The sequence below is a fragment of the Ixodes scapularis genome, unplaced genomic scaffold (genome assembly GCF_016920785.2).
Source record: "Ixodes scapularis isolate PalLabHiFi unplaced genomic scaffold, ASM1692078v2 PGA_scaffold8__174_contigs__length_109621045, whole genome shotgun sequence".
NCBI classification, from domain to species: Eukaryota; Metazoa; Arthropoda; class Arachnida; order Ixodida; family Ixodidae; genus Ixodes; species Ixodes scapularis.
The window spans coordinates 77,655,003-77,677,082 of NW_024609883.1; the positions used below are offsets into that span (position 1 = coordinate 77,655,003).

At 41.4% G+C, this 22,080-nt stretch overlaps 2 protein-coding genes across 2 annotated transcripts in view; both read right to left on the reverse strand.

Annotated features, from left to right (window-relative positions):
- Positions 1–1,684, reverse strand: part of LOC8040933 (prolyl 4-hydroxylase subunit alpha-1-like) — a 54,572-nt gene extending 52,888 nt beyond the window's left edge. The window contains exon 1 of the mRNA XM_040215268.1: positions 1,674–1,684. Coding sequence (XP_040071202.1) covers positions 1,674–1,684 — 11 coding nt within the window. The remainder of the gene's footprint in view (positions 1–1,673) is intronic.
- A 10,361-nt stretch (positions 1,685–12,045) lies between these two features.
- Positions 12,046–22,080, reverse strand: part of LOC8024821 (prolyl 4-hydroxylase subunit alpha-2) — a 35,652-nt gene continuing 25,617 nt past the window's right edge. The window contains exons 11-15 of the mRNA XM_029975636.3: positions 20,945–21,025; positions 20,069–20,122; positions 18,288–18,356; positions 16,144–16,240; positions 12,046–12,237 (exon numbers count right to left, since the gene is read on the reverse strand). Coding sequence (XP_029831496.2) covers positions 12,149–12,237; positions 16,144–16,240; positions 18,288–18,356; positions 20,069–20,122; positions 20,945–21,025 — 390 coding nt within the window. The 3' untranslated portion in view covers positions 12,046–12,148. The remainder of the gene's footprint in view (positions 12,238–16,143; positions 16,241–18,287; positions 18,357–20,068; positions 20,123–20,944; positions 21,026–22,080) is intronic.

The following is a 22,080-nucleotide window of genomic DNA, read 5'->3' on the forward strand; positions in this document are numbered from 1 at the left end:
ATACCGAATTATCAATCAAAGGTATATCAGAGCACATTATTATCCCACAATTTGAAATATAACCTAATTGTGAGTGATTTTAAGTCGACATTGCTATAAGCTTAATCCAAAACGTCTACTCCAGCGGCGAGTGCCTGCGTGCTTCCTTCTGCTTGCGGGCGTAAATCTTTTGTGCGAGATTGTTTTAAGCTATTTTATCTTTGAAATAGACAGGACGTTAATATACAGGGGAAGATGCATTGTATAACACCGCGCCGTCGTGGTAATTTTTATATACAAATATTATAATAAAAAAAAGATGTCGATGTGTTGGTGATACCATGATAAAATCTTATCTGCGCGGAACTCCTTCACTTTATTCTAGATATATTGACACTATAAGAGCACCCCTCGACGTGATAATCGTATCCCGTGATCATCAGCAGGAACTCAATCGCACGAGCCCATCGCAGTGGCGCGTGCACCTCAGGTCATGAATCAACTGGCATTCTCACCTCACTCAATGACCGTATGATTCCGTCAACCCACTTTAATTTGAGCACGTTGAGTCTGATGAGCTACTTTTTTATGGAGCACGCAGGCAAGGTTGAATGTCTGCAAGTATCTACCTGGGCGGAGATTGTAACGGCGTGCGGTCGGGCAGTCAACTCTCAGTGAAGTCACACACTACACTGTAGCCACAGGGCAGTGAACAGGAGGCGCCACGATCGGCTGCTAGTCAGCGCGGCTGGTGCCCAGTAGGAGCAACTTTGGGAAGGTCATGTCACCGAGCGAATGGACTGCAGCTCTGCGTCGCAGTTTGGAACGGCGCGTAGAGATTCGAGCTCGAAATCGGGTCCAATGATCGCGGCCGCGGGTCGTCTCAGAGAGTTGCGAAAATTCCCCAGAAGATGGCGCCACTTGCCAAACAAAACTTCGTTGCCCGCAGGGTATTCCCCTTCTCAGACCAAGTTTGCGCGCCACCGATCCGATATGTCCAATCAAGCAGTGCCAAAAGTGCAGTGTCACGACGCTCGTCGTTTTTGTGCATTTAAACCAATCACGCAGCAACAACAAAACAAAAGCGCGGGATCACGGCACATTTACTTTTCGTGATTGGTTAGGCGGGTGACCGCAAACGCGCAAAGACGTCAAGCGCCGTGACGGTGTAGTTTTAGCACTGATTGATTGGCTCGATCTGATCGTAGTGTCGGCTGCACACGGACTTATTCTGAAGCAGAAAAGTGCCAGCTTTCCTTCCCACACTGTTTGATCAGTATTGCCGAATCCGATGATCAGATCGACATCTTGATGGGTATATGTCCACAGAACCCAAGTAATTCATTGATAGAGGATTGACTTCCTTTCTTCCGAAACTACTTAAAAATGTCCCTTAAAAATGCTCGAAAAGTGTTATCCGGAATACAGAATTACTCTATGCCGCGCAATTGGAAAATTGTATGTGACGCCACATGTAGGCTAATCCCAACAGAACCACCAAAATCAGTGTAGGTATTACTTTAAACCGTCATCGCAAAATGTGGGCCTAATATACATACTAATTTGAAATTAACTAGATACATGTATGGCTCGACTTTGCCGCCAGAAAAAAAAATTAGACATATCATCACGCAGTGTTACAAAACATTTCGCAAAATAGTTCAACATTATTGCGATGCAAGTTATTTACTCACGTCTTTCTCATGTCGCACTTCTCCGCAGGGGCTCTGAAGCAAACTGCAGGACGCTCCCTCAAAAGTCGTGGTTGCTTCAGCTGCCGCGATGTTGTACGTGGCTGCAAGTTGGCGTAGACCCAGACCAACTGCCTATTGACCGATTGATCTGTCAAAGTAGACTGAAAAAATAAAAAAAAATTCCCCGAGTTCCATTGTTACTCTTCTATGATGGTTCTGTTGTCATTTTTTTATATATCGTCCGTTTTCTCTGCGCTTTTCCAATAACTGGTACGTTTATTTATTTTTTTCTTACGGTTTTCAATTTTAGGTTTTTTTTTTATATATATATATATTTGTATTATACCGGAGGGACCCAAGGCTGCATCGAACAAATGTTCCGCAAGTAATATAAAAAACATGTGTATCGATGGGCTTTGAAAATATATCTGGCGATAAGTTACAGCCTGACGAGAAAAAAAAAAAAAAAAAGAGCCTCAGCCTGAGTTGCTGCGTTCAAGCTTCAATGTGCCCTTTGGGCAAGTTTGCTCGCTCCCTTTCTACTTTAGAATTGGAAAAAGTCTGTCCTTCCTGACGGCTAGAACAATTTTTCGTGCATTGTTTCGTGTGTTTAGACGTGTAGATGACATGGCGCTAAAGGAGGGGTAAAAAAAAATGTCTTAGCCACAGAGTTTGCATTCGTGCTTCAATGTGCCCTTTGAGCAAGTTCGCTCGCTCCCTTTCTACTTTAGAATTCGGAAGACTTGTTCCTTCATGATGGTGCGAACATTTGTATAGATTGTTTCGTCTGTTTAGACGTGCGGATGACATAAACGGTAAAGGAGAAGTAAAAAAAAAAAAAAAAAAGCCTCTACTCACCCGGGAGTTTGGAAGCTTTTTGACAGAGAAGTAAAACAGATCAAGAGATTTGTGATTACGTTTGCGTGTATGAGATCGTGTTGCACTGGATCAAACTTCGACGACATTAACGTGGTAGAAGAGCAAGAGGAAGAAGGATTATCTCTTCAATTCGATACACCCTTGTCTCATCTATGCGGAGCACATCCTGAAGACTGTAAGCTGATTCTCTAAAATTTTCTCACAGCTAGCTACACAGGCTCTGTTATCCTACGGCGCCCTCCCTTCCCCTCTCCCGTTCCCCTTCTTTTGTCATGTGACACACCAATTCCGTTTCCCCGTTCCTGCCTTCTCCCTTCCCTCTCCCCCCTCTCCAAATCCCTCTCCTCACCGGCCTACGGAGCCTTCTCCTACTCTCCAGTTGCCTCCCTGCGCCATTCCTCGTCACGTGACACGCTAATTCAGCTTCCCCAAAATGTATTTTAAAGAAAATATATGTTTCACTTGCGGAAAAATTGTTTTATTGTTTTCAAAACTATTGAAACAATCGTTCGTAAATTCTGCATTTCGTGTATTCTGGACCCTAAAAATAAACGTCCCTGCAAATTTGTTTTGTCCGAATTTCGCGACGTGTCTAGGGTGAATTAAACTCGGGAATTACTTTCCCAAGAAAAATATGTCATCAAAAATAAAACGTTCAAAACGTAATTTAATTATTTTATGTAATTATACAGCTAATAAACTAATTTCGCCTGTTTTCTAGTAGTCGCCACGGCCACCAAATTATCCCTAGACCCCCCCCCCCCCCAAAAAAAAAAAAAGCCTACGTTTTTTTTTTAGATTATGAAGTTATTGAAAATAGATAAAGAAACGGCCTGTATGCTTGTAAGCAGTGTTGGCAGTAACGCGTTACTAGTAAAGGAACAACGTGTTTGTTTACATTTTCAATACAGCAACGGGTAACGTACTTACGTTATATATTTAAACTAACGGGCAATGTAGTTGCGTTACTCATTACTTCTTCCCAAGTCTTTAAATGGCAACTCCAGTCAATAATTTTGAGTTGAGGAATAGTACTGTTTTCCACTAAAGCAGTATCCCTGAATTACAAGGTAGAATTACTGTTTCCGTGTTATGTGGTGTTTTATCAATATCACTGCTCAAAATTTGGTTTCGGGCATCTACTGCAAAACCGAATCTATCTGCAACAGGGATGGCAGCACTGATTATCAGCCGTATACAGCTGATATAGCAGGGGGCAGGAACAGAATAAACTGGGAGGAGATCGAGGAGCATTTAGAAAGCGAAAACTTTGCAGTGTATGGGTTAGCAGAAACACATCTGAGGGATATGGAAGAACTACCATACATACAGGGCTGTCATTGGATAGGGTAAGACCGGGCCAATGGGGAACGCAAGGGGGGGGGGGGATTAGGGGTGTTAGTGAAGGGGCAGGAATGGGGAAGGGAACGAGATGGCTGCAGGGAACACACGGGGATCAAAGGCAATATTGGTGGCTTGGACACAGACCTGGGTTTTGTGTATTTAAAAACAGGGAATGATGCAGGAAAATTGGCATTAAAAGGCAAATAATTATCTTTTGGTTCATGAATGCGCATTTGGAAGACTTTGGTGGACATACGAATACAACAGGGAAAATGTTAGAGGAGTTCTGCGAAGCTCTTGATCTGGTATTGGTAAATGCTCACGTAAAATGTGATGGTAAAATAACGTTTGAAAGAAAGAACTCGCACTCGACCACTGACTACTGTATAATGTCACGGAAGTTATACAACAAATTATGAGGTATGAAAATAGATGACGAAGGCACAAAACGTCTGGAGACGATTATAGGAGAATCAAGGTCAGATTTGGCACAGTAAAACCAGAGATAGAAAATAAAAAAAACACGGAGGTAGAAATAACTTAAATGATACGCAATGAAACACAATTATACACAATGATAGGAGGTATCTAAGTGAATCGAGAACCTTAGTATCTAGGAAACCCAAAAAGGGAATGGACATATGAAGACTTAGTGTTTTCAAAATAGAGCTACAGAAATATCAAATCAAACAAGGAGGAAGAAATCTGAAACGCTAGCTCAAAAACTGGTGGGATAAAGAGGTTTAGGCAGCAATATCGAGACGCCAAGCGGCATCTAGAGAATACAAATGGGCAAAAGGAGGCCCACCAGCTGAAGTAGCATCAAAATGTGAGGACTTGCAGGAAAGAAAGTGGGAGGCATCAGCATTAATACAGGCCAAAATAGGGAGGGCAGGGGTCCAGTGGATGATAGTAATAAACCAGAAGGATAGGAATGCGGCAAAATGGTTCTGGGAACGCACAGGGAAAAAGATTGAGGGGTACCATCAGACACTAACCACACTGGAAAGGACAAAGGTAGAGGAGGAAGAAGCGAGAGAAGACATTAGAAATACAGTCGAAGCAGCATTTTCAGAGTAAGAACCAGATCAGGCCGTAGGGAATGAGAGCGTCTACACAACTCAAGAGGAGGATCATACTGAAGAAGAAATGACCATAGGGGAATGAAAAAAATGGCAAAAGGAAAGGTTCCGGCTGGAACGGCATACCATTGAGGCTGATAAAAGTTCTAGGCAAAACAAGCAAATTGAAACTAAGGCAGGTGATCGACCAGATACTTATGAGAAGGGAGGTACCCAGTGACTGGAAATTGAGCAGGATGAAATTATTATATAAGGGCAAGTGAGACAAAGGCAGTACCACGTCATACCGACCAATCACAGTAACTTCAGTAATATACAGACCAGCTATGCAGATAGTAAAAAGAAGAATGGAAGAATGGGCAGAAAGAAAGAAGATTCTGCGGGAGCTTCAAAACGGTTTCAGGAGGAATAGACGACTAGATGATAACTCATTCGTAATCCCTCAGTGCATAGGGATAGCAAGGACAAGTCAAAGGCCATTATGGGTACCATTTTTGGACATCAAAGGGGCATATGACAATGTGAATCAGAAAAAGCTCTGGGGCCAACTGAAGAGATATTGGCAAGGGTTAAGTTTCTAGAACTGGTTTATACGGACAATAGGGTGGTTATAACATGGGAAGCCTAAAACTACAAGACCAGCAGCAATAAAAAGAGGACTTAGACAGAGTTGCCAATCGTCTCCCATGTTCTTTATGATATACCTCAGTGTGGGGGAAAAGAGATTAGAGCAGTGCAACCTAGGTTTTGTCCTGACATACATGGAGGGAGGACATAAAGTAAATCAAGTGTTGCCAGGATTAATGTATGCAGACGTCATTGTACTTATATCAGAAAGTTGTGAGACAATACAGGAACTGATCAGGATTTTCAGCAGAGAAGTGGACAGTTTAGGACTAAAATTCAGTAGGGACAAGTCGGGTATAATAGTTTTCAACAACGATAGAGGGGAACCCCTGGACATTCAGGACAAAGTGATAGAACACATATAGAAAAGTACAAATATCTGGGAGTATGGTTAAGTGAGAGAAGAAAGTATCTAAAAGACCATGAAGATATTGTAATAAAGAGGGGGAAACGAGATTCAGCTATTATGAAACACAGGGCACTATGAAATTATATTAGATATGAAGTCGTTAAGGGGTTGTGGAAGGGAGTCATGGTGCCAGGATTGTCATTTTGGGAACGCGGTATTGTGTATGAGGCCAGAAATGAAGGCAGGTTTAGAGATACAGCAAAGGAGTGTGGGTAGGTTGGCACTGGGGGCACATGGGAATACACCAATTGAGGGAGTACAGGGGGATGTGGGTTGGCAATCTTTTGAGAGTAGAGAAGTGATCAGTAAAATAAAATTTGAACAAAGTCCAGCTGAAATTTAGGATAAACGATGGGCAGCGAAAGTGTACAAGTATCTATATATGAAAAGTCTAAACACTAAGTGGACACACCGAACCCGCAAGCTGACATCTAAATATATTCAACGAGATGGAGCCGATCAGAGCATTTCAGTAGAAAAAGGAGTAAAGAAAACAGGAAATTATGGGAAAAGGTAATGCAGGGCACAAAAACGAAATAAAGAAATAACAGTTGTATGATAATTCATTGGGGAGCTCATTGCTGTTTGAAACTAGAATGGGGGTGCTAAGAACAAAAACATATAGGGCTAACTTCCACAAAATTGACACTCTATGCAACATATGCAAGCGCGAACTGGAAACTAGAAGACATGTAATTTTAAGGTGCATGGGGCTTCGTCCCATCCTCTTGGGGGGATGACTACGGATTTGGAGAGGGCACTGAGTCTCGCAGACATGGATGGACAAATGGATAGGGAAAGAATTGCGGTAACTAAGAGGAGATTGGAAGATCGGTGGAAAGGATCTAGGGAGGGATAAAAAATGCAGATAAAAATAAACAGTGGAAACATTTAAAGGGGCGGGGGGGCGGGTCCTGATGAAATAAAATTCACGGCTATTGTCACTCACAGCAGCAGGGTGGGGCCAGTCGGGAGCATCTAATTATTGTTTTGCAGCCATCCAGGTAGCGGCGTTAGCCAGCAAGAGTTCCGTAGAAGAAAGCAATCAGCAAGAAGCGCGATCGCAAAAACCACACCCTGCGTTTCTGAAGTTGTGAATGTCTCAAGGTATACTCTTATGACTGGAGAATATCCCGCAAAAGAACCCGAATTGGCCGGCACTCTTTCTCAATATGGAGTCCGCCATCTGTCGGCGGCACTTCTCACTACGCGTGCATCGTCGGCAAAGCGGCTCGTAGATTGCCCAAAAACAGGTTTCTGTTGTTTTGTTGTTTTTATTAATGAGGTAAGAACTTCTCTTTTTCCACTGTAAACTTCTGCCACCTGCTTGCACCTCTGTAGTAAATTGTAGCGTGATACGTTCAAAAACCGATTTTTGCGTGCCGTCTGAAACGCCTTAAAGGCGTTAGATTACATGATGTAGATTAATATTTTCAAAATAACAATGGTGACAGATGTTACAACTTCACTTTCAAACCCAAAACCCTCATACACAGTGGCTGTGTTTGAAGATGTAAATGCGAGCGGACGTGATATCGCTATGCATATCTTTCTCTTTCTTTTTGTTTTGTAAACATATTTGCGGATTTATTGCATAAGTGCGTAATAAACTCAACTTCATGCGGGGGACGTTCTTTTTTTTTAGTTTCCAATAAATTTAAGAAATAAAACAACAAAAGTGATGAAAAATATTTTAATATAGTCGGAATTTGGGTGCATACTCTTAGCTACGTCTTCACACAAGTACCTCAAAAATTAAGGCAAATATTATGGCGCGGCACAGGCATTTGGACGCCCTCACCAAAGCGAGTTTCCGCCGGAGTTCTCAGTCGTGGCGTCATGCGTCAGCAGGACCATAATTACCAACCACAAACGTGTAATGCGTGTAGAAGAAAGTACACGAAGCTTCGGGAAGCACGGACAGATCGTCCTTGATGATGGTGGTCAGGAAAAAAACATCTCTGGTGAGTGACCGTCGTGTTGATCTTCTGATCTTATAATTAAAAACCAGAGTACCATTCCTTTTTTTTAAGATCATGCAAACTGTATCATAATGGCTGTCTAACCCTGCGCGGTGGTTATTTAGAAAAGTAGGCAGAGTATGCCTCCACATTGTGTCCATAATTAAAAAAAATCGCAATTGGATTTAACTTAGTTTATCGAAATGAGAAAGAAGAACTCAGAACCAGAGTAAAAAAAATTATGATTTTCTTTTTTAACCTAGTAACTTGGATATATTTTATTTAAGTCATATGTATATGGTTTAAATTTAACTTACATGATTTAAATAACAACAGTTAGAAAACAGCGAGTATTAACCTTAAATATGCAAGCTTTGGTGGTTTTTTTTTGTTTTTTTTTTTAATTAATATCTAACAAGAATCTTTCCTGCTTGATCATTCTTTGCTTCAAATAAAAAAATAATCGCCCGTTTGAACCAAAACCTGGAAGAAAAACGCTAAATAAAAAAAAACTTCATTAACTTTTTTAAGTGTTTATTATATCATTTTATCCAAATCGGTTTGATTTTAGTTGTGATTTTAATCGTGATTTAAATCACAATTTGTATCATCTTGAATTTTGCTCTCCGTTCTGCTAAGAACCCTGTCGAGAACCTTCTTTGGGAGGGGCATCCAAACGCTTTTCTCGTAATATTAACTGCCTAAATCTATGTGGTGATCACGTGGAGAAGTAGTTGTACAGTGTGTCTATGTTGTGTGTATATTAAAAAATATTTTTTATCAGTTCATCAGAACTTAAAAAAAAAAAAAAACGAAGAAAAGACTCGAAGATACCCTAAGGTTTTTGAAGCACCTGCTCTCCCAGAAAGCACTTGAGAGAGTGAATCGCTGCAATCGACGGAAGGTGACGGGGCGGATATGATGTGTAGAGCACGGCATGGCAGTAAGCATGGCGTTTCACTGTGCTTACCAACACTGCGCAAAAAGCCAGTTTTTTCTATTTTTTTTTTTTTTGGGGGGGGGGGGGGGGTTGTCATTCGCCGAGAGCCGTCCGTAGATTGGGAACAGCTGGCGCTCCATATTTTCTTGGAATTGAGGGAATTGACTTATCCAACAAAGAAATTCGTTACCTGAATCCGACGTAATTATATTTGAATAAGGTGGTGAGTTCGGCCAGTTGGTTCATAGCCAAGGAAAGCATTGCTCAAATAAAGCCAGTGCCAAGGCAAGAGGGACAAGACAAGGCGCGCCAAGGCGCCTAGGGAGGCGCCTAATCTTGTCCTTCTTGCCTTGGCCCTTGGGTTGTTTAGGCGCTGTTATCCTTACTTACTTATATTTCCTCCTGTTTTAATCTATTGGCCGCGGCTTAGGCTAGGAAAGACATTTCATTTCAAAAGGTTATCGTACAATAAAAGTGCACTATTTTTCAAGATAAAGAAATTTCGCCCTTCTCGACGTGTTATACCTCTGTCAGACAGGCACCTAAAAGGACCTTTACGCCAAAAGCCTTTCATACGATCTTTACGTTCTTCCGTGTCAGACAGCACAAGTAAATGTCATTCAGGCGATGTTTACAGCGATTGAAATCTCGTAACTTGTTCAAACGCATAAATCACATTCACGATAGAAAAATAATATTTTGTCGATATAACTATTTTTTTTTTTTGTTTTAGAGCGCAGCTCTTAGGCGCCCGTTCCCGGCTTGAGCAGCGTCACCGTCAGCGTCGCCGTGAACGCATAAATCACGTTCACAATAGAAAAATTATATTTTGGCGATATAATTAACTATTTTTTTAAGTTTTTCTTAAACAGACAAAATTTTAAACAATACAAAATGACAAGTTTAGTCGAGTGATTACAACAAAGTCCATTTTAAGCCCAAGCAAAGTGGTTTTTTGGCAATTAGCGGCAACCCTGAGCGTTTCCCGCTCACTCACTCCCAACGTTACTAAAACACTCAGTTGGGAAACTCCCATGGAGACAGCCCTAAAAATATGGCCCCAATCTGTCTCCGAGCACCGAGCTAATGACGAACACAACGCCACCATTTCTCCCGCAGCGGCAACTCGAGAAACTGCACGTGACTTCTATTTTTGGCTTTCAGGGGTGAACCCCCGTCTCCCCGGCGGACGCGCCGCGTTGAACCACTGAAGTTAAAATGCACCTAGGTCGGGACGCGCTACCTGAAAGGCCCGCTGAGGCATGGTTTTATAAAAACAATATTAATTGTTCCGCAAAACCTTGCGAACTAAAGATGATAAAAACATCACGCGCCCATCATTTGGTACTAAACTCCAATAAATTTCATACAAAAAGAGTCTTTTCCGTTTGTTTTTACGCAAAAAACAAGCTTTCAAAAAGCTCGAGGTGACCATAGTACAGACAAACGAAAAAGAGTGGCGCTGTTGTCGCATTTAGCTCGGTCTCGGCGGACGCCAGCGGCCCAGGTTTCGACGGCGAGTTTCCCAACTGAGTGTTTTAGTAACGTTGCTCACTCCTAACGTTGCTCAGTGCTCCCGTTCCTTTCCGTCGTTCCTCCTCCGTCGTTCGACATATCGCATGACGCGAGAGTGAGATACAGAAATATAAATGTACAAAAAACTGTTAGAAATACACTATTAAAGGATGATCAAGTATGAAATAGAGAAATAAAAGCTAGATAACTATGGTTGTAAGGAAAATCGAGAGGAGGAAAACCTAAGTGCCGAAGCGGACGATGCGAGCAGGCGAGCATCGGGACGACGAGGTCTACAAGATATCTGGGGCCATGAGTACAGAAAACTATTAGTAGAGCGAAGTATGTACAAATATACGTCAAGCACACTTTTTTACAATATTAAACGTACAAAAACATTGATTTTAAATATCAGTGTACGCTCGTTTATTTCAATTCGCTTCTCTAGTGAAGACCGCTACTGATGAGAGTACGCCTTTAGCAGCCGTAAAGGAGTTGCAGGAACTCAGGTTCACGAAAAGGACTTTTAAGCTAAATGCCATTATAGTTCCCGTGTCGCGCTGCTTAAATGAAATTTACAATAAAGGTCCATTGGCGTAAAGGTCCTTTCAGGTGCCCGTCTCACAGGGCTGTTAACACTGACCAGTGTAACATATGTCCCATTGTGCGTTGAAAGAACAAATCCACACTGCTCAAGATTTACTGGAATGCTATTTTAATATCAAGGAGGATGCTCTCCCTTCTAGCAATGTGTTTTAATGCGATTCAGTGCATACCTTTAGTGAGATTACTCGAGAACGGTCTGGGCCTATTTGTTGAACTTGTACGTATCTCCAGTTGTTTAAAAACGTTACAAAACACAGCACTGACGTCTATTCAGACCATCCAGTCTTTTGCCCTGGTGTTGCAGTGATTAGGTATAGTCTAAATTAAATAAAATAAAAAACAAATCAGATTGATGTGTTATTTTTGTTTGTAGTGGATTACAGAGGCACGGAATAACGAGGGTTAAGAAAACAAAATCTTACAATAATTAGAAGATGTAACTCGAAGAAACCCACATCATGAAGACAGGAGTGGAGTCAAGCCGGTTGGCTTTCAAATAATATCTTATAACAACAGCACGGTCCTAATAAAGGCACATTCTAGAGAAAACGAACGACGTATTGTCGTTTGCCTCTTACCTTAACCTCCTTCAAACTTATGCAAGTTTGTCATGAGGCGAAAAGCAAGATGCAGAGTAAGTAAGTAGAAGGGATAGTCCACTTTGGTATACCGAAAACATTTTTGTCTGCTCGCAGATTAGCCTGTAGAATTTGTTTCAAAAGTCAATTAAAATGTTTTATACTTCTCTAAATAGGTTTCTGCGGTAATAAGCATTAAATTATAAGTGACCGAACATGTGCATAGTTAGCCTTGCAATGTTTGTTGTATTTCACATAATAATTGCTCAGAGAAGCAGCTGCTCCACTTGAAGAGTTTAAATGTGGTATACGTCTTAATTTGACCTTGTTTAGTTAATACTTTCGATTAAATTTTTAGCGAAGCATTAAACTTTGTTTTCCACTGAAATCAGGTAGTTTGACACCTTGTTAATTACCATAAAACCCATGACTGTACAGATCTTTATTGGAAGGAGCGATTTTTTTCGAGAGCCTGGCGGCCTCCGAATGCTGACGTATGAACACGGCGTAGAGAAAAGCGCGAAGCGTTCGGAGTCAGACGAGGGGTCCCAGGGAGGCCTCCTGGTCGATGAGGCAGGGCAGACGGAACATGTTGCTGTTGGAGCGAAACCACTTGTTGGCAACTGCAAGACAAGGGAGTATCAACTTTAGGAAGGCTGAACATAACCCAATGAAAGATGGTTTAGCATTCGTCTATGTAAATTACACCAACAGTTTATCTTTTTTTCTATTTACATGCATTTGTATATGTGTTGGGCTTCAGCTGCGGACAGAGTCTATCGGTGGCGTCTGCAAAATAAATAGCGAATGAGACGTCAAAAATATGAGACTGCTCGATTAGGCTTGTTCACAAACTTGCGACTATACTTACGACCGAGTGCATTATGACTTCTTGTAACCTCTTACGACGAGAGAACATACTGACGCCATTTGTGGGCCAGGCGTGGATCACTTGCAACTTCCGTATATTCTATCCCTTTTTTCACGCAGAATTCTTTCTTTAAGAAAGAATTCTGCGTGAATTCTTTCACGCAGAATTCACGCGTCTTCTAAACGACAGTAAGTGCGCAGGCGAGCTGGTGGTAGCTAATCATGTTGTTTAATACCTGATACTGTGGTTCAGAAAATGAAAAAAAATATATATTTTTGTCGAAGGAACAGACACCAAAGTGAACGTCCCGAACTCAGCTAACTGGTTTATACCTTAGGCATCTTATATATACCAACTCAAAGGTACGCAGTCAAGATTTTGATTCGGGGGGTGCGCCCATGAGAAAATGCTGTATGAGGAAGACGGGGAGAGGAGGCCCCGGCAAAATAAAAAATTTCGGGGGGGGGGGGGGGGAGGGACGGGCATCAAGGGCCTCCCCCCCCCCCCCCCCCCCCCCCCCGATTTGGATACGTGCCTGCCCACACAGTCACTTTCAAACACCTTCTACGCAGATATCTCCTTTCGTTGAAAGCATATTCAATACTATTTCAATGTATTTGAAAATTCTTTCATCAAAGGACATATCTGCGTAGAAGGTGGTTGAGAGTGACTGTGTGGTTGTATATAAAATGCTTCATAAATAAACCAGTTAGCTGGGTTTGAGACGTTCCCTTCTGTGTCCGTTCCTTCGACTAAAATATTTTTCTTTCTTTTCTGCACCACAGTCTTAGGTGTTCAACGACATGATTCTTTCTCTATCGGCTTTAAAAACAATTGTTAATATTATAAACGACAATTTCTTATAAATAGTACGTACTTTTGATTTCGCAAATAATGCAAAATCGTCGTTCTAGAAAAAACGTTGCTCAAGGAACACCTAATGAATAGCGCCAGCGTGCCAGTGTGTTGTATTATCGTAAGAAATAACAAAAGCTCGATCGGAAGCAAGCACAAGACTTCGAACAAATCTTTAATCCACGTTGTGTCGAAAATATAATACTCTGCAGTGAGGGCCCAAATACCATATATTTAAAACGCGAAGATCGCAACAGAGGCTCGTAAATTGAATACCCTCACGAGTTTCCTTTGTGCTCTGTTCTGTGGGTTCTGTTCCAAGTGTTCTGTTTCAATTGGGGATGCCGCGAACTTTTTTCGAATCGAAGTTTCGATGATCGAATCAAGCGTTTCGAAAGGTTCGAAAGATTTCGATTTTTCGAATTGTCTATATCGTAAAATTCGACGGAGGTCGAATTTTCGAACTTGTTAAGCTAAGAAGTTCGACACTTTTCGAACCGTCGAACTTATTACGCTAAAAAATTCGATATTTTTCGAACTTTCGAACTTATTGCGCTGCAAGGTTCAATGCTTGTCGAACTTTCGAACTTGACTGACCAAAAAATTCGATGAATTTCGAACTTTCGAACTTATTTATCAAGAGAATTCGAAAAGTTTCGAACTTTCGGATTCTGAAAAGTCAGAAGTTCGACGAACTTCGAACTTTTAGGGTAAAAGTTCGACGTTCGTCGAACTTCGAAAGACCGGCGGACGGTTTTATTTGATTTCAAGTAGTGGGGTACATTCGTAATTTTTTTTCTCGAACTTTTACACGCGGTGCTGCGTTCCTTACGAAAGACAATGTCGTTTATTTCAATGTTCTGGCATGCTTAGGTTTAAAGAAATAAGTCCCCGAAGGGGCGAGGAAGGACGACGGGTTTTTGACGATTATCGTTTGTGCCAGATTTGAAGCACGCTGCAGTCGGAGCTATTTATGGTAGATATGTTATGCTTTTTTTAAGAATTATCTATGTATAGCCTAGGTAAGTGCCGTCTTAAGATGTGATTATTGTTATTCAACGTGAGTTTCGAAGAAATGTCCAAACATGTATCTGCATGCAATTATAACCTAAACTTGATATTTATTTTCGTCTAAGTTGTTTGAGGTATCGCATTTAAATTAACACCACAGACAGTACATATCATTGCCATCTGCAGAATACGAAATAATATATTTATTGTTTTTTCACGTTAAGGAATAAATTAACTCATGGGAGAAGATTTCTAATAGTGTTCAAGTTCAGCACGTCATTAAAAGAAAACTTTCTTTTTTTTTCGCTTCACGTTCCTGGGACGTGTTTCTTTTAGCCTGTACACATTTTGCTAAAAGAAACTTGTTTCGAAGTTCTGAACCTCTGAATATGCAAGAATAGAACACTTCCGACGAATTCTTGATAGTTTTTTTTTCTCCTGCTTTTTATTTCCGCATTTATTCTTTTTTTTTTTTTTTTTTTTTGTTACTATCGGGACAGGTGTTTAGGTCGAAAAGACAGCTTTGAACTTCCGAGCCACTAAGCATGTGACGAGCAGTGCCTTCTGACAACGAGTTTCTAACAATGACCATCTACGCAACTTTTATGCAGTGAAGAGCGATAGTAGCTATACATATGCATAAATAATTTCAGATTAAAATAAGCTCGACCACGCCCTCATTCCCCGTATTGTTTTCTTTAACAGTTCGAAATACCTACAAGGGGGAGAAGGAGGCTGAAGCCCCCCCCCCCCCCCCCCCCCCCGCTACCCTCTTTCCCCCCGTTTTTCCTCTTCCGACGCCACTTGTATGGTAGAACGCTCCTCGACCTCGAGTTGTGTCGGCTTTTGTGCTTTTTGCGCGGCGATTCCTCCGTCCCAGAAAATAAACCTCCAGGACAATTGTAAATTTCACCGGATCGGATTACTACCAGCGTGCAAGGGGTGGCGAGGTAGTTTGCCAGGTCGCTTCAAGGTTTTTCTGAGCCTCAACCTCCTGCTCGCCCCTGGCCCTTTCGAACTGGATGAGTCTCGTAAAACAGTGTGTTCGTGTGATCACTACTGCGTGATGCAGGTTAAAGACCCCCCCCCCCCCCCCCGGGGGCTGGCGGTCACAATTTTGCACTGGCAAATATTCTAGCACGTCCGGGACACTCGTCGTCTCATTTAAATGCCTGACCAACTTCGCAGAATCTATATCTCACACCCTAACTTTTCTAAACTTGATTTCGTGAAAACCAGTGAGTCGTGAAAACGTTATTTGAAACTGAAACTGTGGAAAAACTTGAAAATCGGACTTCGAACATTGAAAACTTGGATTAGAAAGAAATTCAAAATCTTCAAAGTTTTTTTGTTTTTTTTTTAATTTAGCGTTAAAAGGGAATCGAAGCCTTCGAACTTTTCGAACTTTATGCAAAAAGAAATTCGAAATCTTCGAATTGTTCGAACTTCATATCTATAAAAATTCGAAGCGTTCGAAGTTTTCAATTTTTTTTTTTTTGCAAAGAATTTCGAGATCTTCGAATTTATCGAACCTGAAGTAAAAAAATATTCGAAATAATCGAATTCGAAATTTCGGAAACCGTGAAAGCTTCGAAATTTTCGAATTCGAAACTCCGCTGTGGTCAAAAGTTGCGAATTTTTGGAAATCGAACCTCGGTCGCTACGAAAATATCGAAATTTTTCGAAATCGAACCTCAATTCGCTTCGCAAATATCGAAACCTTTCGAAATCGAACCTAGGGTGGTTCGCGACATCCCTAGTTTCAATGTAGGTCAACTCGTTCGGTACTCACTCCACTTGGAGCCATAGAGGACAGGGCAGCCTCCGTGTTTCGTGAGCTTCTCTCCCTCCCCGCTTGTCTTCAGATTCCACCAGAATGCTGCGTCTCCCTGCGCAAAGAACAGTTCTGTTAGTCATTCACGCTTTGTCACCATGTGTCTTTTTTGTTTTTTTAAAAAGCATCGGCGCTGATGTTACCGGGCACACGTTAGAACGATGTGTCGCACATTTACGGCCCGTTCAAACACTCGCGTTTTTTTAGGATCGTGTGCCTTAAAAACTGTTAAAATTTCTTGGGACGAGTCAACACAGAAAGACCATTGTATGCTTGCGCCATCTTTGATGTTACATTGGAACTTCATTCCGCTAGAACAAAGATTTTTCTGTATATTCAAGATCAGATGTACATACTCTCTGTGAGAAATGGTCCTTCGTAACATTGTCAAATGTTTTTCAAGAATGAAAAATACCATGCACTAAAACAATTGAAAATATACAGGGGTACACGGCTACCCAATAGGTGGTGTCAGTGTACTTTCTCGTTGTAAGAAATTTTAAAAAGAGTTTAAGGCACACGGTCATAGAAAGTCGCAAGTCTGTAAACGAGTCTTTGTTGATAAACCAATAAACCAGTTCCCAAAAACAGGTGGCAAACGGTAGCAATGACAGTGAACTTCGTCGTGGTCATGCGTGTCATAAGTAGCAATATGTCATTATTTTATTTTAGTTGTATTTGACTCTAATATATTGTATTATGCAAACGTCTTTACCAAGTCCTTATAATTTTGGGTTACATCTTTGCACTAGAATGCCCTCAAGGCATTTGTACACATTTCATAAATATACACCGTATATTATATTCCTAATAATCCTTTGATTCGAAGGTAGCCGGTACCAAAGTAGAGAATTAAAATCTTTCCTTATTCAGAAGGCATTGAATGAAATTGACATCAGTTCGCGCAACTTCGGAGATGGAGTGCAATTATGGCTTTCCTTCCGGGCAGTTCGCCTTCTTAGCCTGGTAGACCAAAACGCAAGATTTGTTGTCATATAGATTTCCGTATCGTACGGAACTTGAAATTGTCAGGTCTTCATAAAAGGCTACGACGAACCCGCACAAAGCCTACTCTCGTGACAAGTGGAACGCAGTGTCTGGACAGGGAATAACATTTTATGTGATCGACAAGACAAAGTTAGGGTAGCTAATAACACGTACCCGCGAACAGCTGCCTCTAAGCGTCTATAAACACGAGACCAGATATCGTTTATCCAGTCTGAAGGCCGGTCCACAGATTTGCCACTGCTTACCACAGTGTGCCTTAAGACCCCTAAAAATCTCTTACGACGCAAGAACAAACCGGCGCCATCTGTCGAAAAGCCGTTGAACACTCTGTTCCGTATGTTTTCTATTTCTTTCGCTCGGAAAAAAGATGACAATACAATAAAAGACTTTTTCTCACAGTTAATTCGTACACTTTATCTCGCAAATGCGGCGAGACCTTCCTTCTAGTCAAATCCAGTTCCAGGGTCGCGTCGTTGATGGCGCCAGCGTACTTATGTATTCTCTCGTCGTAACAAGTCGTAATAGCTCGCTTAATGCAAATGGTAATGTGTAAACGGGCATCTAGAAATTAAAAAAAAAAAAAGTCATCTGGAGTTCCATGAGATTTTGTGGGGCAATACACGTTGGTGGCTTGTTGTGTGGTGAAAAGCCTATTGAACGAAGGTGACATTGGCCCTCTATTTCGATTAACGACAATGATGCCCCATGTATACTGCGAAATTTCCCGTATGCCTACTTCCTTGCAGACGATGCGAAGACGCATGGTCAAAGGGGATGGCTAACGATGTATGACGATCGACGATTTATTTATTAACAACAAAAGTACATGCTGCGATGGCGCACTGAGTATCAATATTTATGAGCGTAGGTAGCAAGCCATTTTTCAAGTGATCGGTTATTTTATTGTTTATCCAATATTTAAATGTATATATAAGAATGAATAAAGGTAAAAATAAAGTATTTTAAATATAAATATAATTAGAATTTATATATAAGTCAATTGAAAATGACTGAAGTATAAAAAGCATTTGCTTTCCAAATGTCGCATGAGCATATGATAACGGAGAAGCCCGGGATTGGTTTGGACTTATCACCTTTTTGGGTGTCAGCCTTACGCCGAGGCTCGGAAAGACTGTGGCCCCACCTTCTTCGACGTCACTCATCTGTAAGCATTCAATCCAAGGAATTGGGTGTCATCAAAAGTAATCAAAATTACACGTTTCAGCCCAATTCATGAAAGAACTTCCGCGATTATTTATACCAAATATCTTAGCTGCCTCGCACGAAACCGGCGACATCGAAGTAGGCAGCGTACCCATAACAACCGGCTTTATTTAATACCCTACAAGACCTGCCCATGAGGTCACAGCGAGTACATCACCCCTACACGCCCCAAGCGGAAAACACGCTAAAGCTCGACGAGAGTGGTACAAGACACCACCCGATTCAAAGGGTCCAGCCTCATCCATCCATCCATCCATCCAGTGATGACATTTGAGGAGGAAAGGTGCAGGACTTCCCTTCCAGGTGGTATCGTCTTATTGTGCTCACCTTTTGAGCGTTCTCAATGCGGAGAGCAAGTCGTCTGCTTCTTGCGCAGGGGTTGCGGTGACATCAGGACGACGCAGAGTTCTGATTGGCTTTGATTGGAAGGATAGTGGGAAGTCCTCAATGCTAAATGCCTTGAAGTCTACCCATTATTTGCTTTAGTAAGCCAGTAAGAGCTTGGCGTTCTGACATCATCGCAACCCCTGTGCTAGAAGCAGACGAAATTTCGCTCCGCTTAAGAAAACTTGTATATAGGAGTGGAAGTCTGATATTGCGGACAGGCCCTGATCAGCCTGAAGCGTCAATTTTTCGAAGGTACGAGAGCGCAATTTCGTTCGCTACTTGCGCAGGGGTTCCGGGGACATCGGAACACCGACCTCTGATTGGCTCCATCGGAAGGATAGGGAGTAGACCTCAATGCTTCCGATGGAGTCTACCCACTATACTCACAATCTGAGCCAATCAAAGAGCGGCGTCACCTCAAACCCCCCCGCCGCACAATAAGCAGACGAGCTTGCGCTCCGCATTGTCACTGACAGGTTAGCAAGCCCAGGGTGTGGCATATTATGTTCAAGTTTCTTGCTTCGTGGTTTGTTCTTCGGCGTTCGCATCGGCTAACGCCGGAATTTTATTTACTGTAGAGCGATAATTAGAGGCTGAAACTCGCCACGCCCCGCGTTCTCTAAGCTATCAGTTAGTCAGATCTGTTCTGCGTCTATTTTTGTTTTGTTTCTGTCGATGATTTATTCTTGTAGCTATATTGGCTGGCGTCAGGGAATATATCTTTTTCAAAAGACCGCGCCAACGCCTGTCCGCCATTGCTTGATCGCACACTCTGAGCACGTATTGGACACGAGTGCGACGTCAGCGTTCGGCGAGGACTCGGAACCAATCACGCGCTTCATGTCCTTGCGATGGCGACCGCGAATGTTACTCGATGGAACTTTGAAAAGTGTCTATTATGGAGTGCAACTGCAATGCTAAGCATTTAAAAGACTACTAAAATAAAAATAAATGTGCCAAACTCTCGACGGCCTTCAATTATGCTTTGTCTCTCTTTGTGAGAATGATTGCATTTTGAAATAATCCAACAGAAGACGTAACTTAACTCAAGATGTTGATCATTTTTTTTATTTTTTGACATTTTAAAACTTGTTTTTTTTATCTCTCTTTTTTTTGTTCTTAGCTAGAACTGAACACATGCTACGTATACAGAACAGGCGCCATTAAACGACACATAAAAGATACAAGTGCTGAATTCAAAAGTTCGGGAAATTAGAAATGCATTTTCTGAACAGTGACAAAATCCAAGAAAAGGAACACTTACATAAACCATGAGCGTTGCTATTCTGTCTCCAGATGTCTTTTCGAAATCATCCGTCTGAAAAAGTAGGAGTATGCTTGTCGTCGTTGTCAGAGTATGTATATTCCCGAAAAAAAAAAAAGCTCTTACTCATAGAGTTTATCTGGCACTGTGTGTCGTTGGCCATTATGATTGCATATTAGAATATTGATTATCACGACGAGTACAAAAGTCGCTTCAATCTTAGCGAATATCAAAACTAAAGGTAGAGAGAGCGGGTAAGTTTTTGTGCCGATTTCCTGGTCTTGTGCCCCAGGCTTATACCGCATATACGTCCATTGAAGGACGATTATTAGCAACCCACTGTATCTTCAGTAAATAAAAACCTAAAAAATTAACCAAACTGTTATATGGTTGTAACTTTGAACAGTTCCGGAGCAGAACCCTTTAATTGTTATTTAGCCGTTTTGTACTTACCCATGTCTTAACTAAAGAAAAAAAATATAGAAGGGAAGCGCCCAAACGCGCAAGTAAACAATTCTCATCATGCTGGTTTAGGCCAGTCGTACAAGGAATCATAAGGTAAGATATAAAAAAAATTGAGAATGGAGGAAGAAAATAAAAACATTGAAGATTTTTCAGATCGATGTTTTTTAATCATGTTTTTATGTGATCTGTACAAGTACACTGTGCGAGCGTGCGTTTTCTTTTAGGTTACAGGCCACAAAACCTTTTGCTTTGCTCCCTCATAAATGGCAGGACTGCCTGAAAGTGTTCGCATTTATGTACTTGGGAGCTTGAATGCACTACGCTTGCACATGGCAAGCTTGGTTTCGATAGACTTTTTTTTTAACGCTGAGCATTCATTTCGCATCTACAGGGTATCTTTAGATTACTCACCACTCTGTTTGGGATGTGATAGGTGTCTTGAAGGTAGTCGTGGTGCGACATGTACTGCCCTCCAATCCCGTAATTGGCCAGCTGCCGGTGTCACAAAGTAGGCTCAAATCAAAACATATAAGAGAACTCAGTCATATACAAATCGCATTTATATTTTTGTAAAAGTGTTCGCTGATTGCGGCATTCATTTGTCAAACAGCATGTGATTTTTTTTTTTTTATGAAGGACGAAATACGAAGACCATATGTGCGCTTCTCTTACAAGAACCACAGTTTGCGGTTCTTGTAACTGGTATGAACAACGTTCACCGTCCAATTTTAGGCACGTGTAGCAATTGAAACGGCGACTTGACGACTCACTTCACTGCGTCGCTGCTATATTTCTTAATATTCTGCGTGCACAAGCGCGAGACTCGTACATTGCCCCGCTTGTAAAAATAAGAAATGAGTCAGTGGGTGCTAACATGACCAAACACAACTACAAGAAAAGATTGTACGAAGTTGAACTTTTACCATATAAACACCTGTTCCTGCTTTTCTTTTTTTTTTCTTTTTTGCTGACAAGTAATTAATGGCAGAATATTTAAAGGAGTATCAGGCACCGCAGCGTGCTAGAAATTTCACGCTAAGGATATAGAGTTAGCAGTCCTGCCGCTCTAGCAACAATATACTGCCCTTATGCAGTGCACACAGTTGGCACTATTTAATATCCGGCCGATTTCATGCATGCAAAACAAAAACAAACAAAAAAAACACTAACTCGGAACTTTGGACTTCAAAATAGATAGGCTTTTTGTTAGGTACTGCTTTCTGATAAACGGTGACGACTTCTAAAATATTTTCAATTAACTTGTTACTTGTCGCGTGTGATCAGACGCGAAAAAAAAAATTAGTTTTTTTTTTTTTTTTTTTGTGCAGAAAAGGTAGCATGCGGCTTTAGTTCCAAATAGCGTATATATTTTTTGACATCGCTTTTCATCTGCATTCGTCGTTGCTGGTCCTCATCTTCCAATTTAGTTGTTCAGAAAAATATAACCTGAAAATTACTTAAAAAAACGTACGCAGGGGGTTCATTCTCGAGCGTGTTTATATACCTGTATCGCCAGCCTGCGTGTTTTCTTTCCATTTCATTAAAAG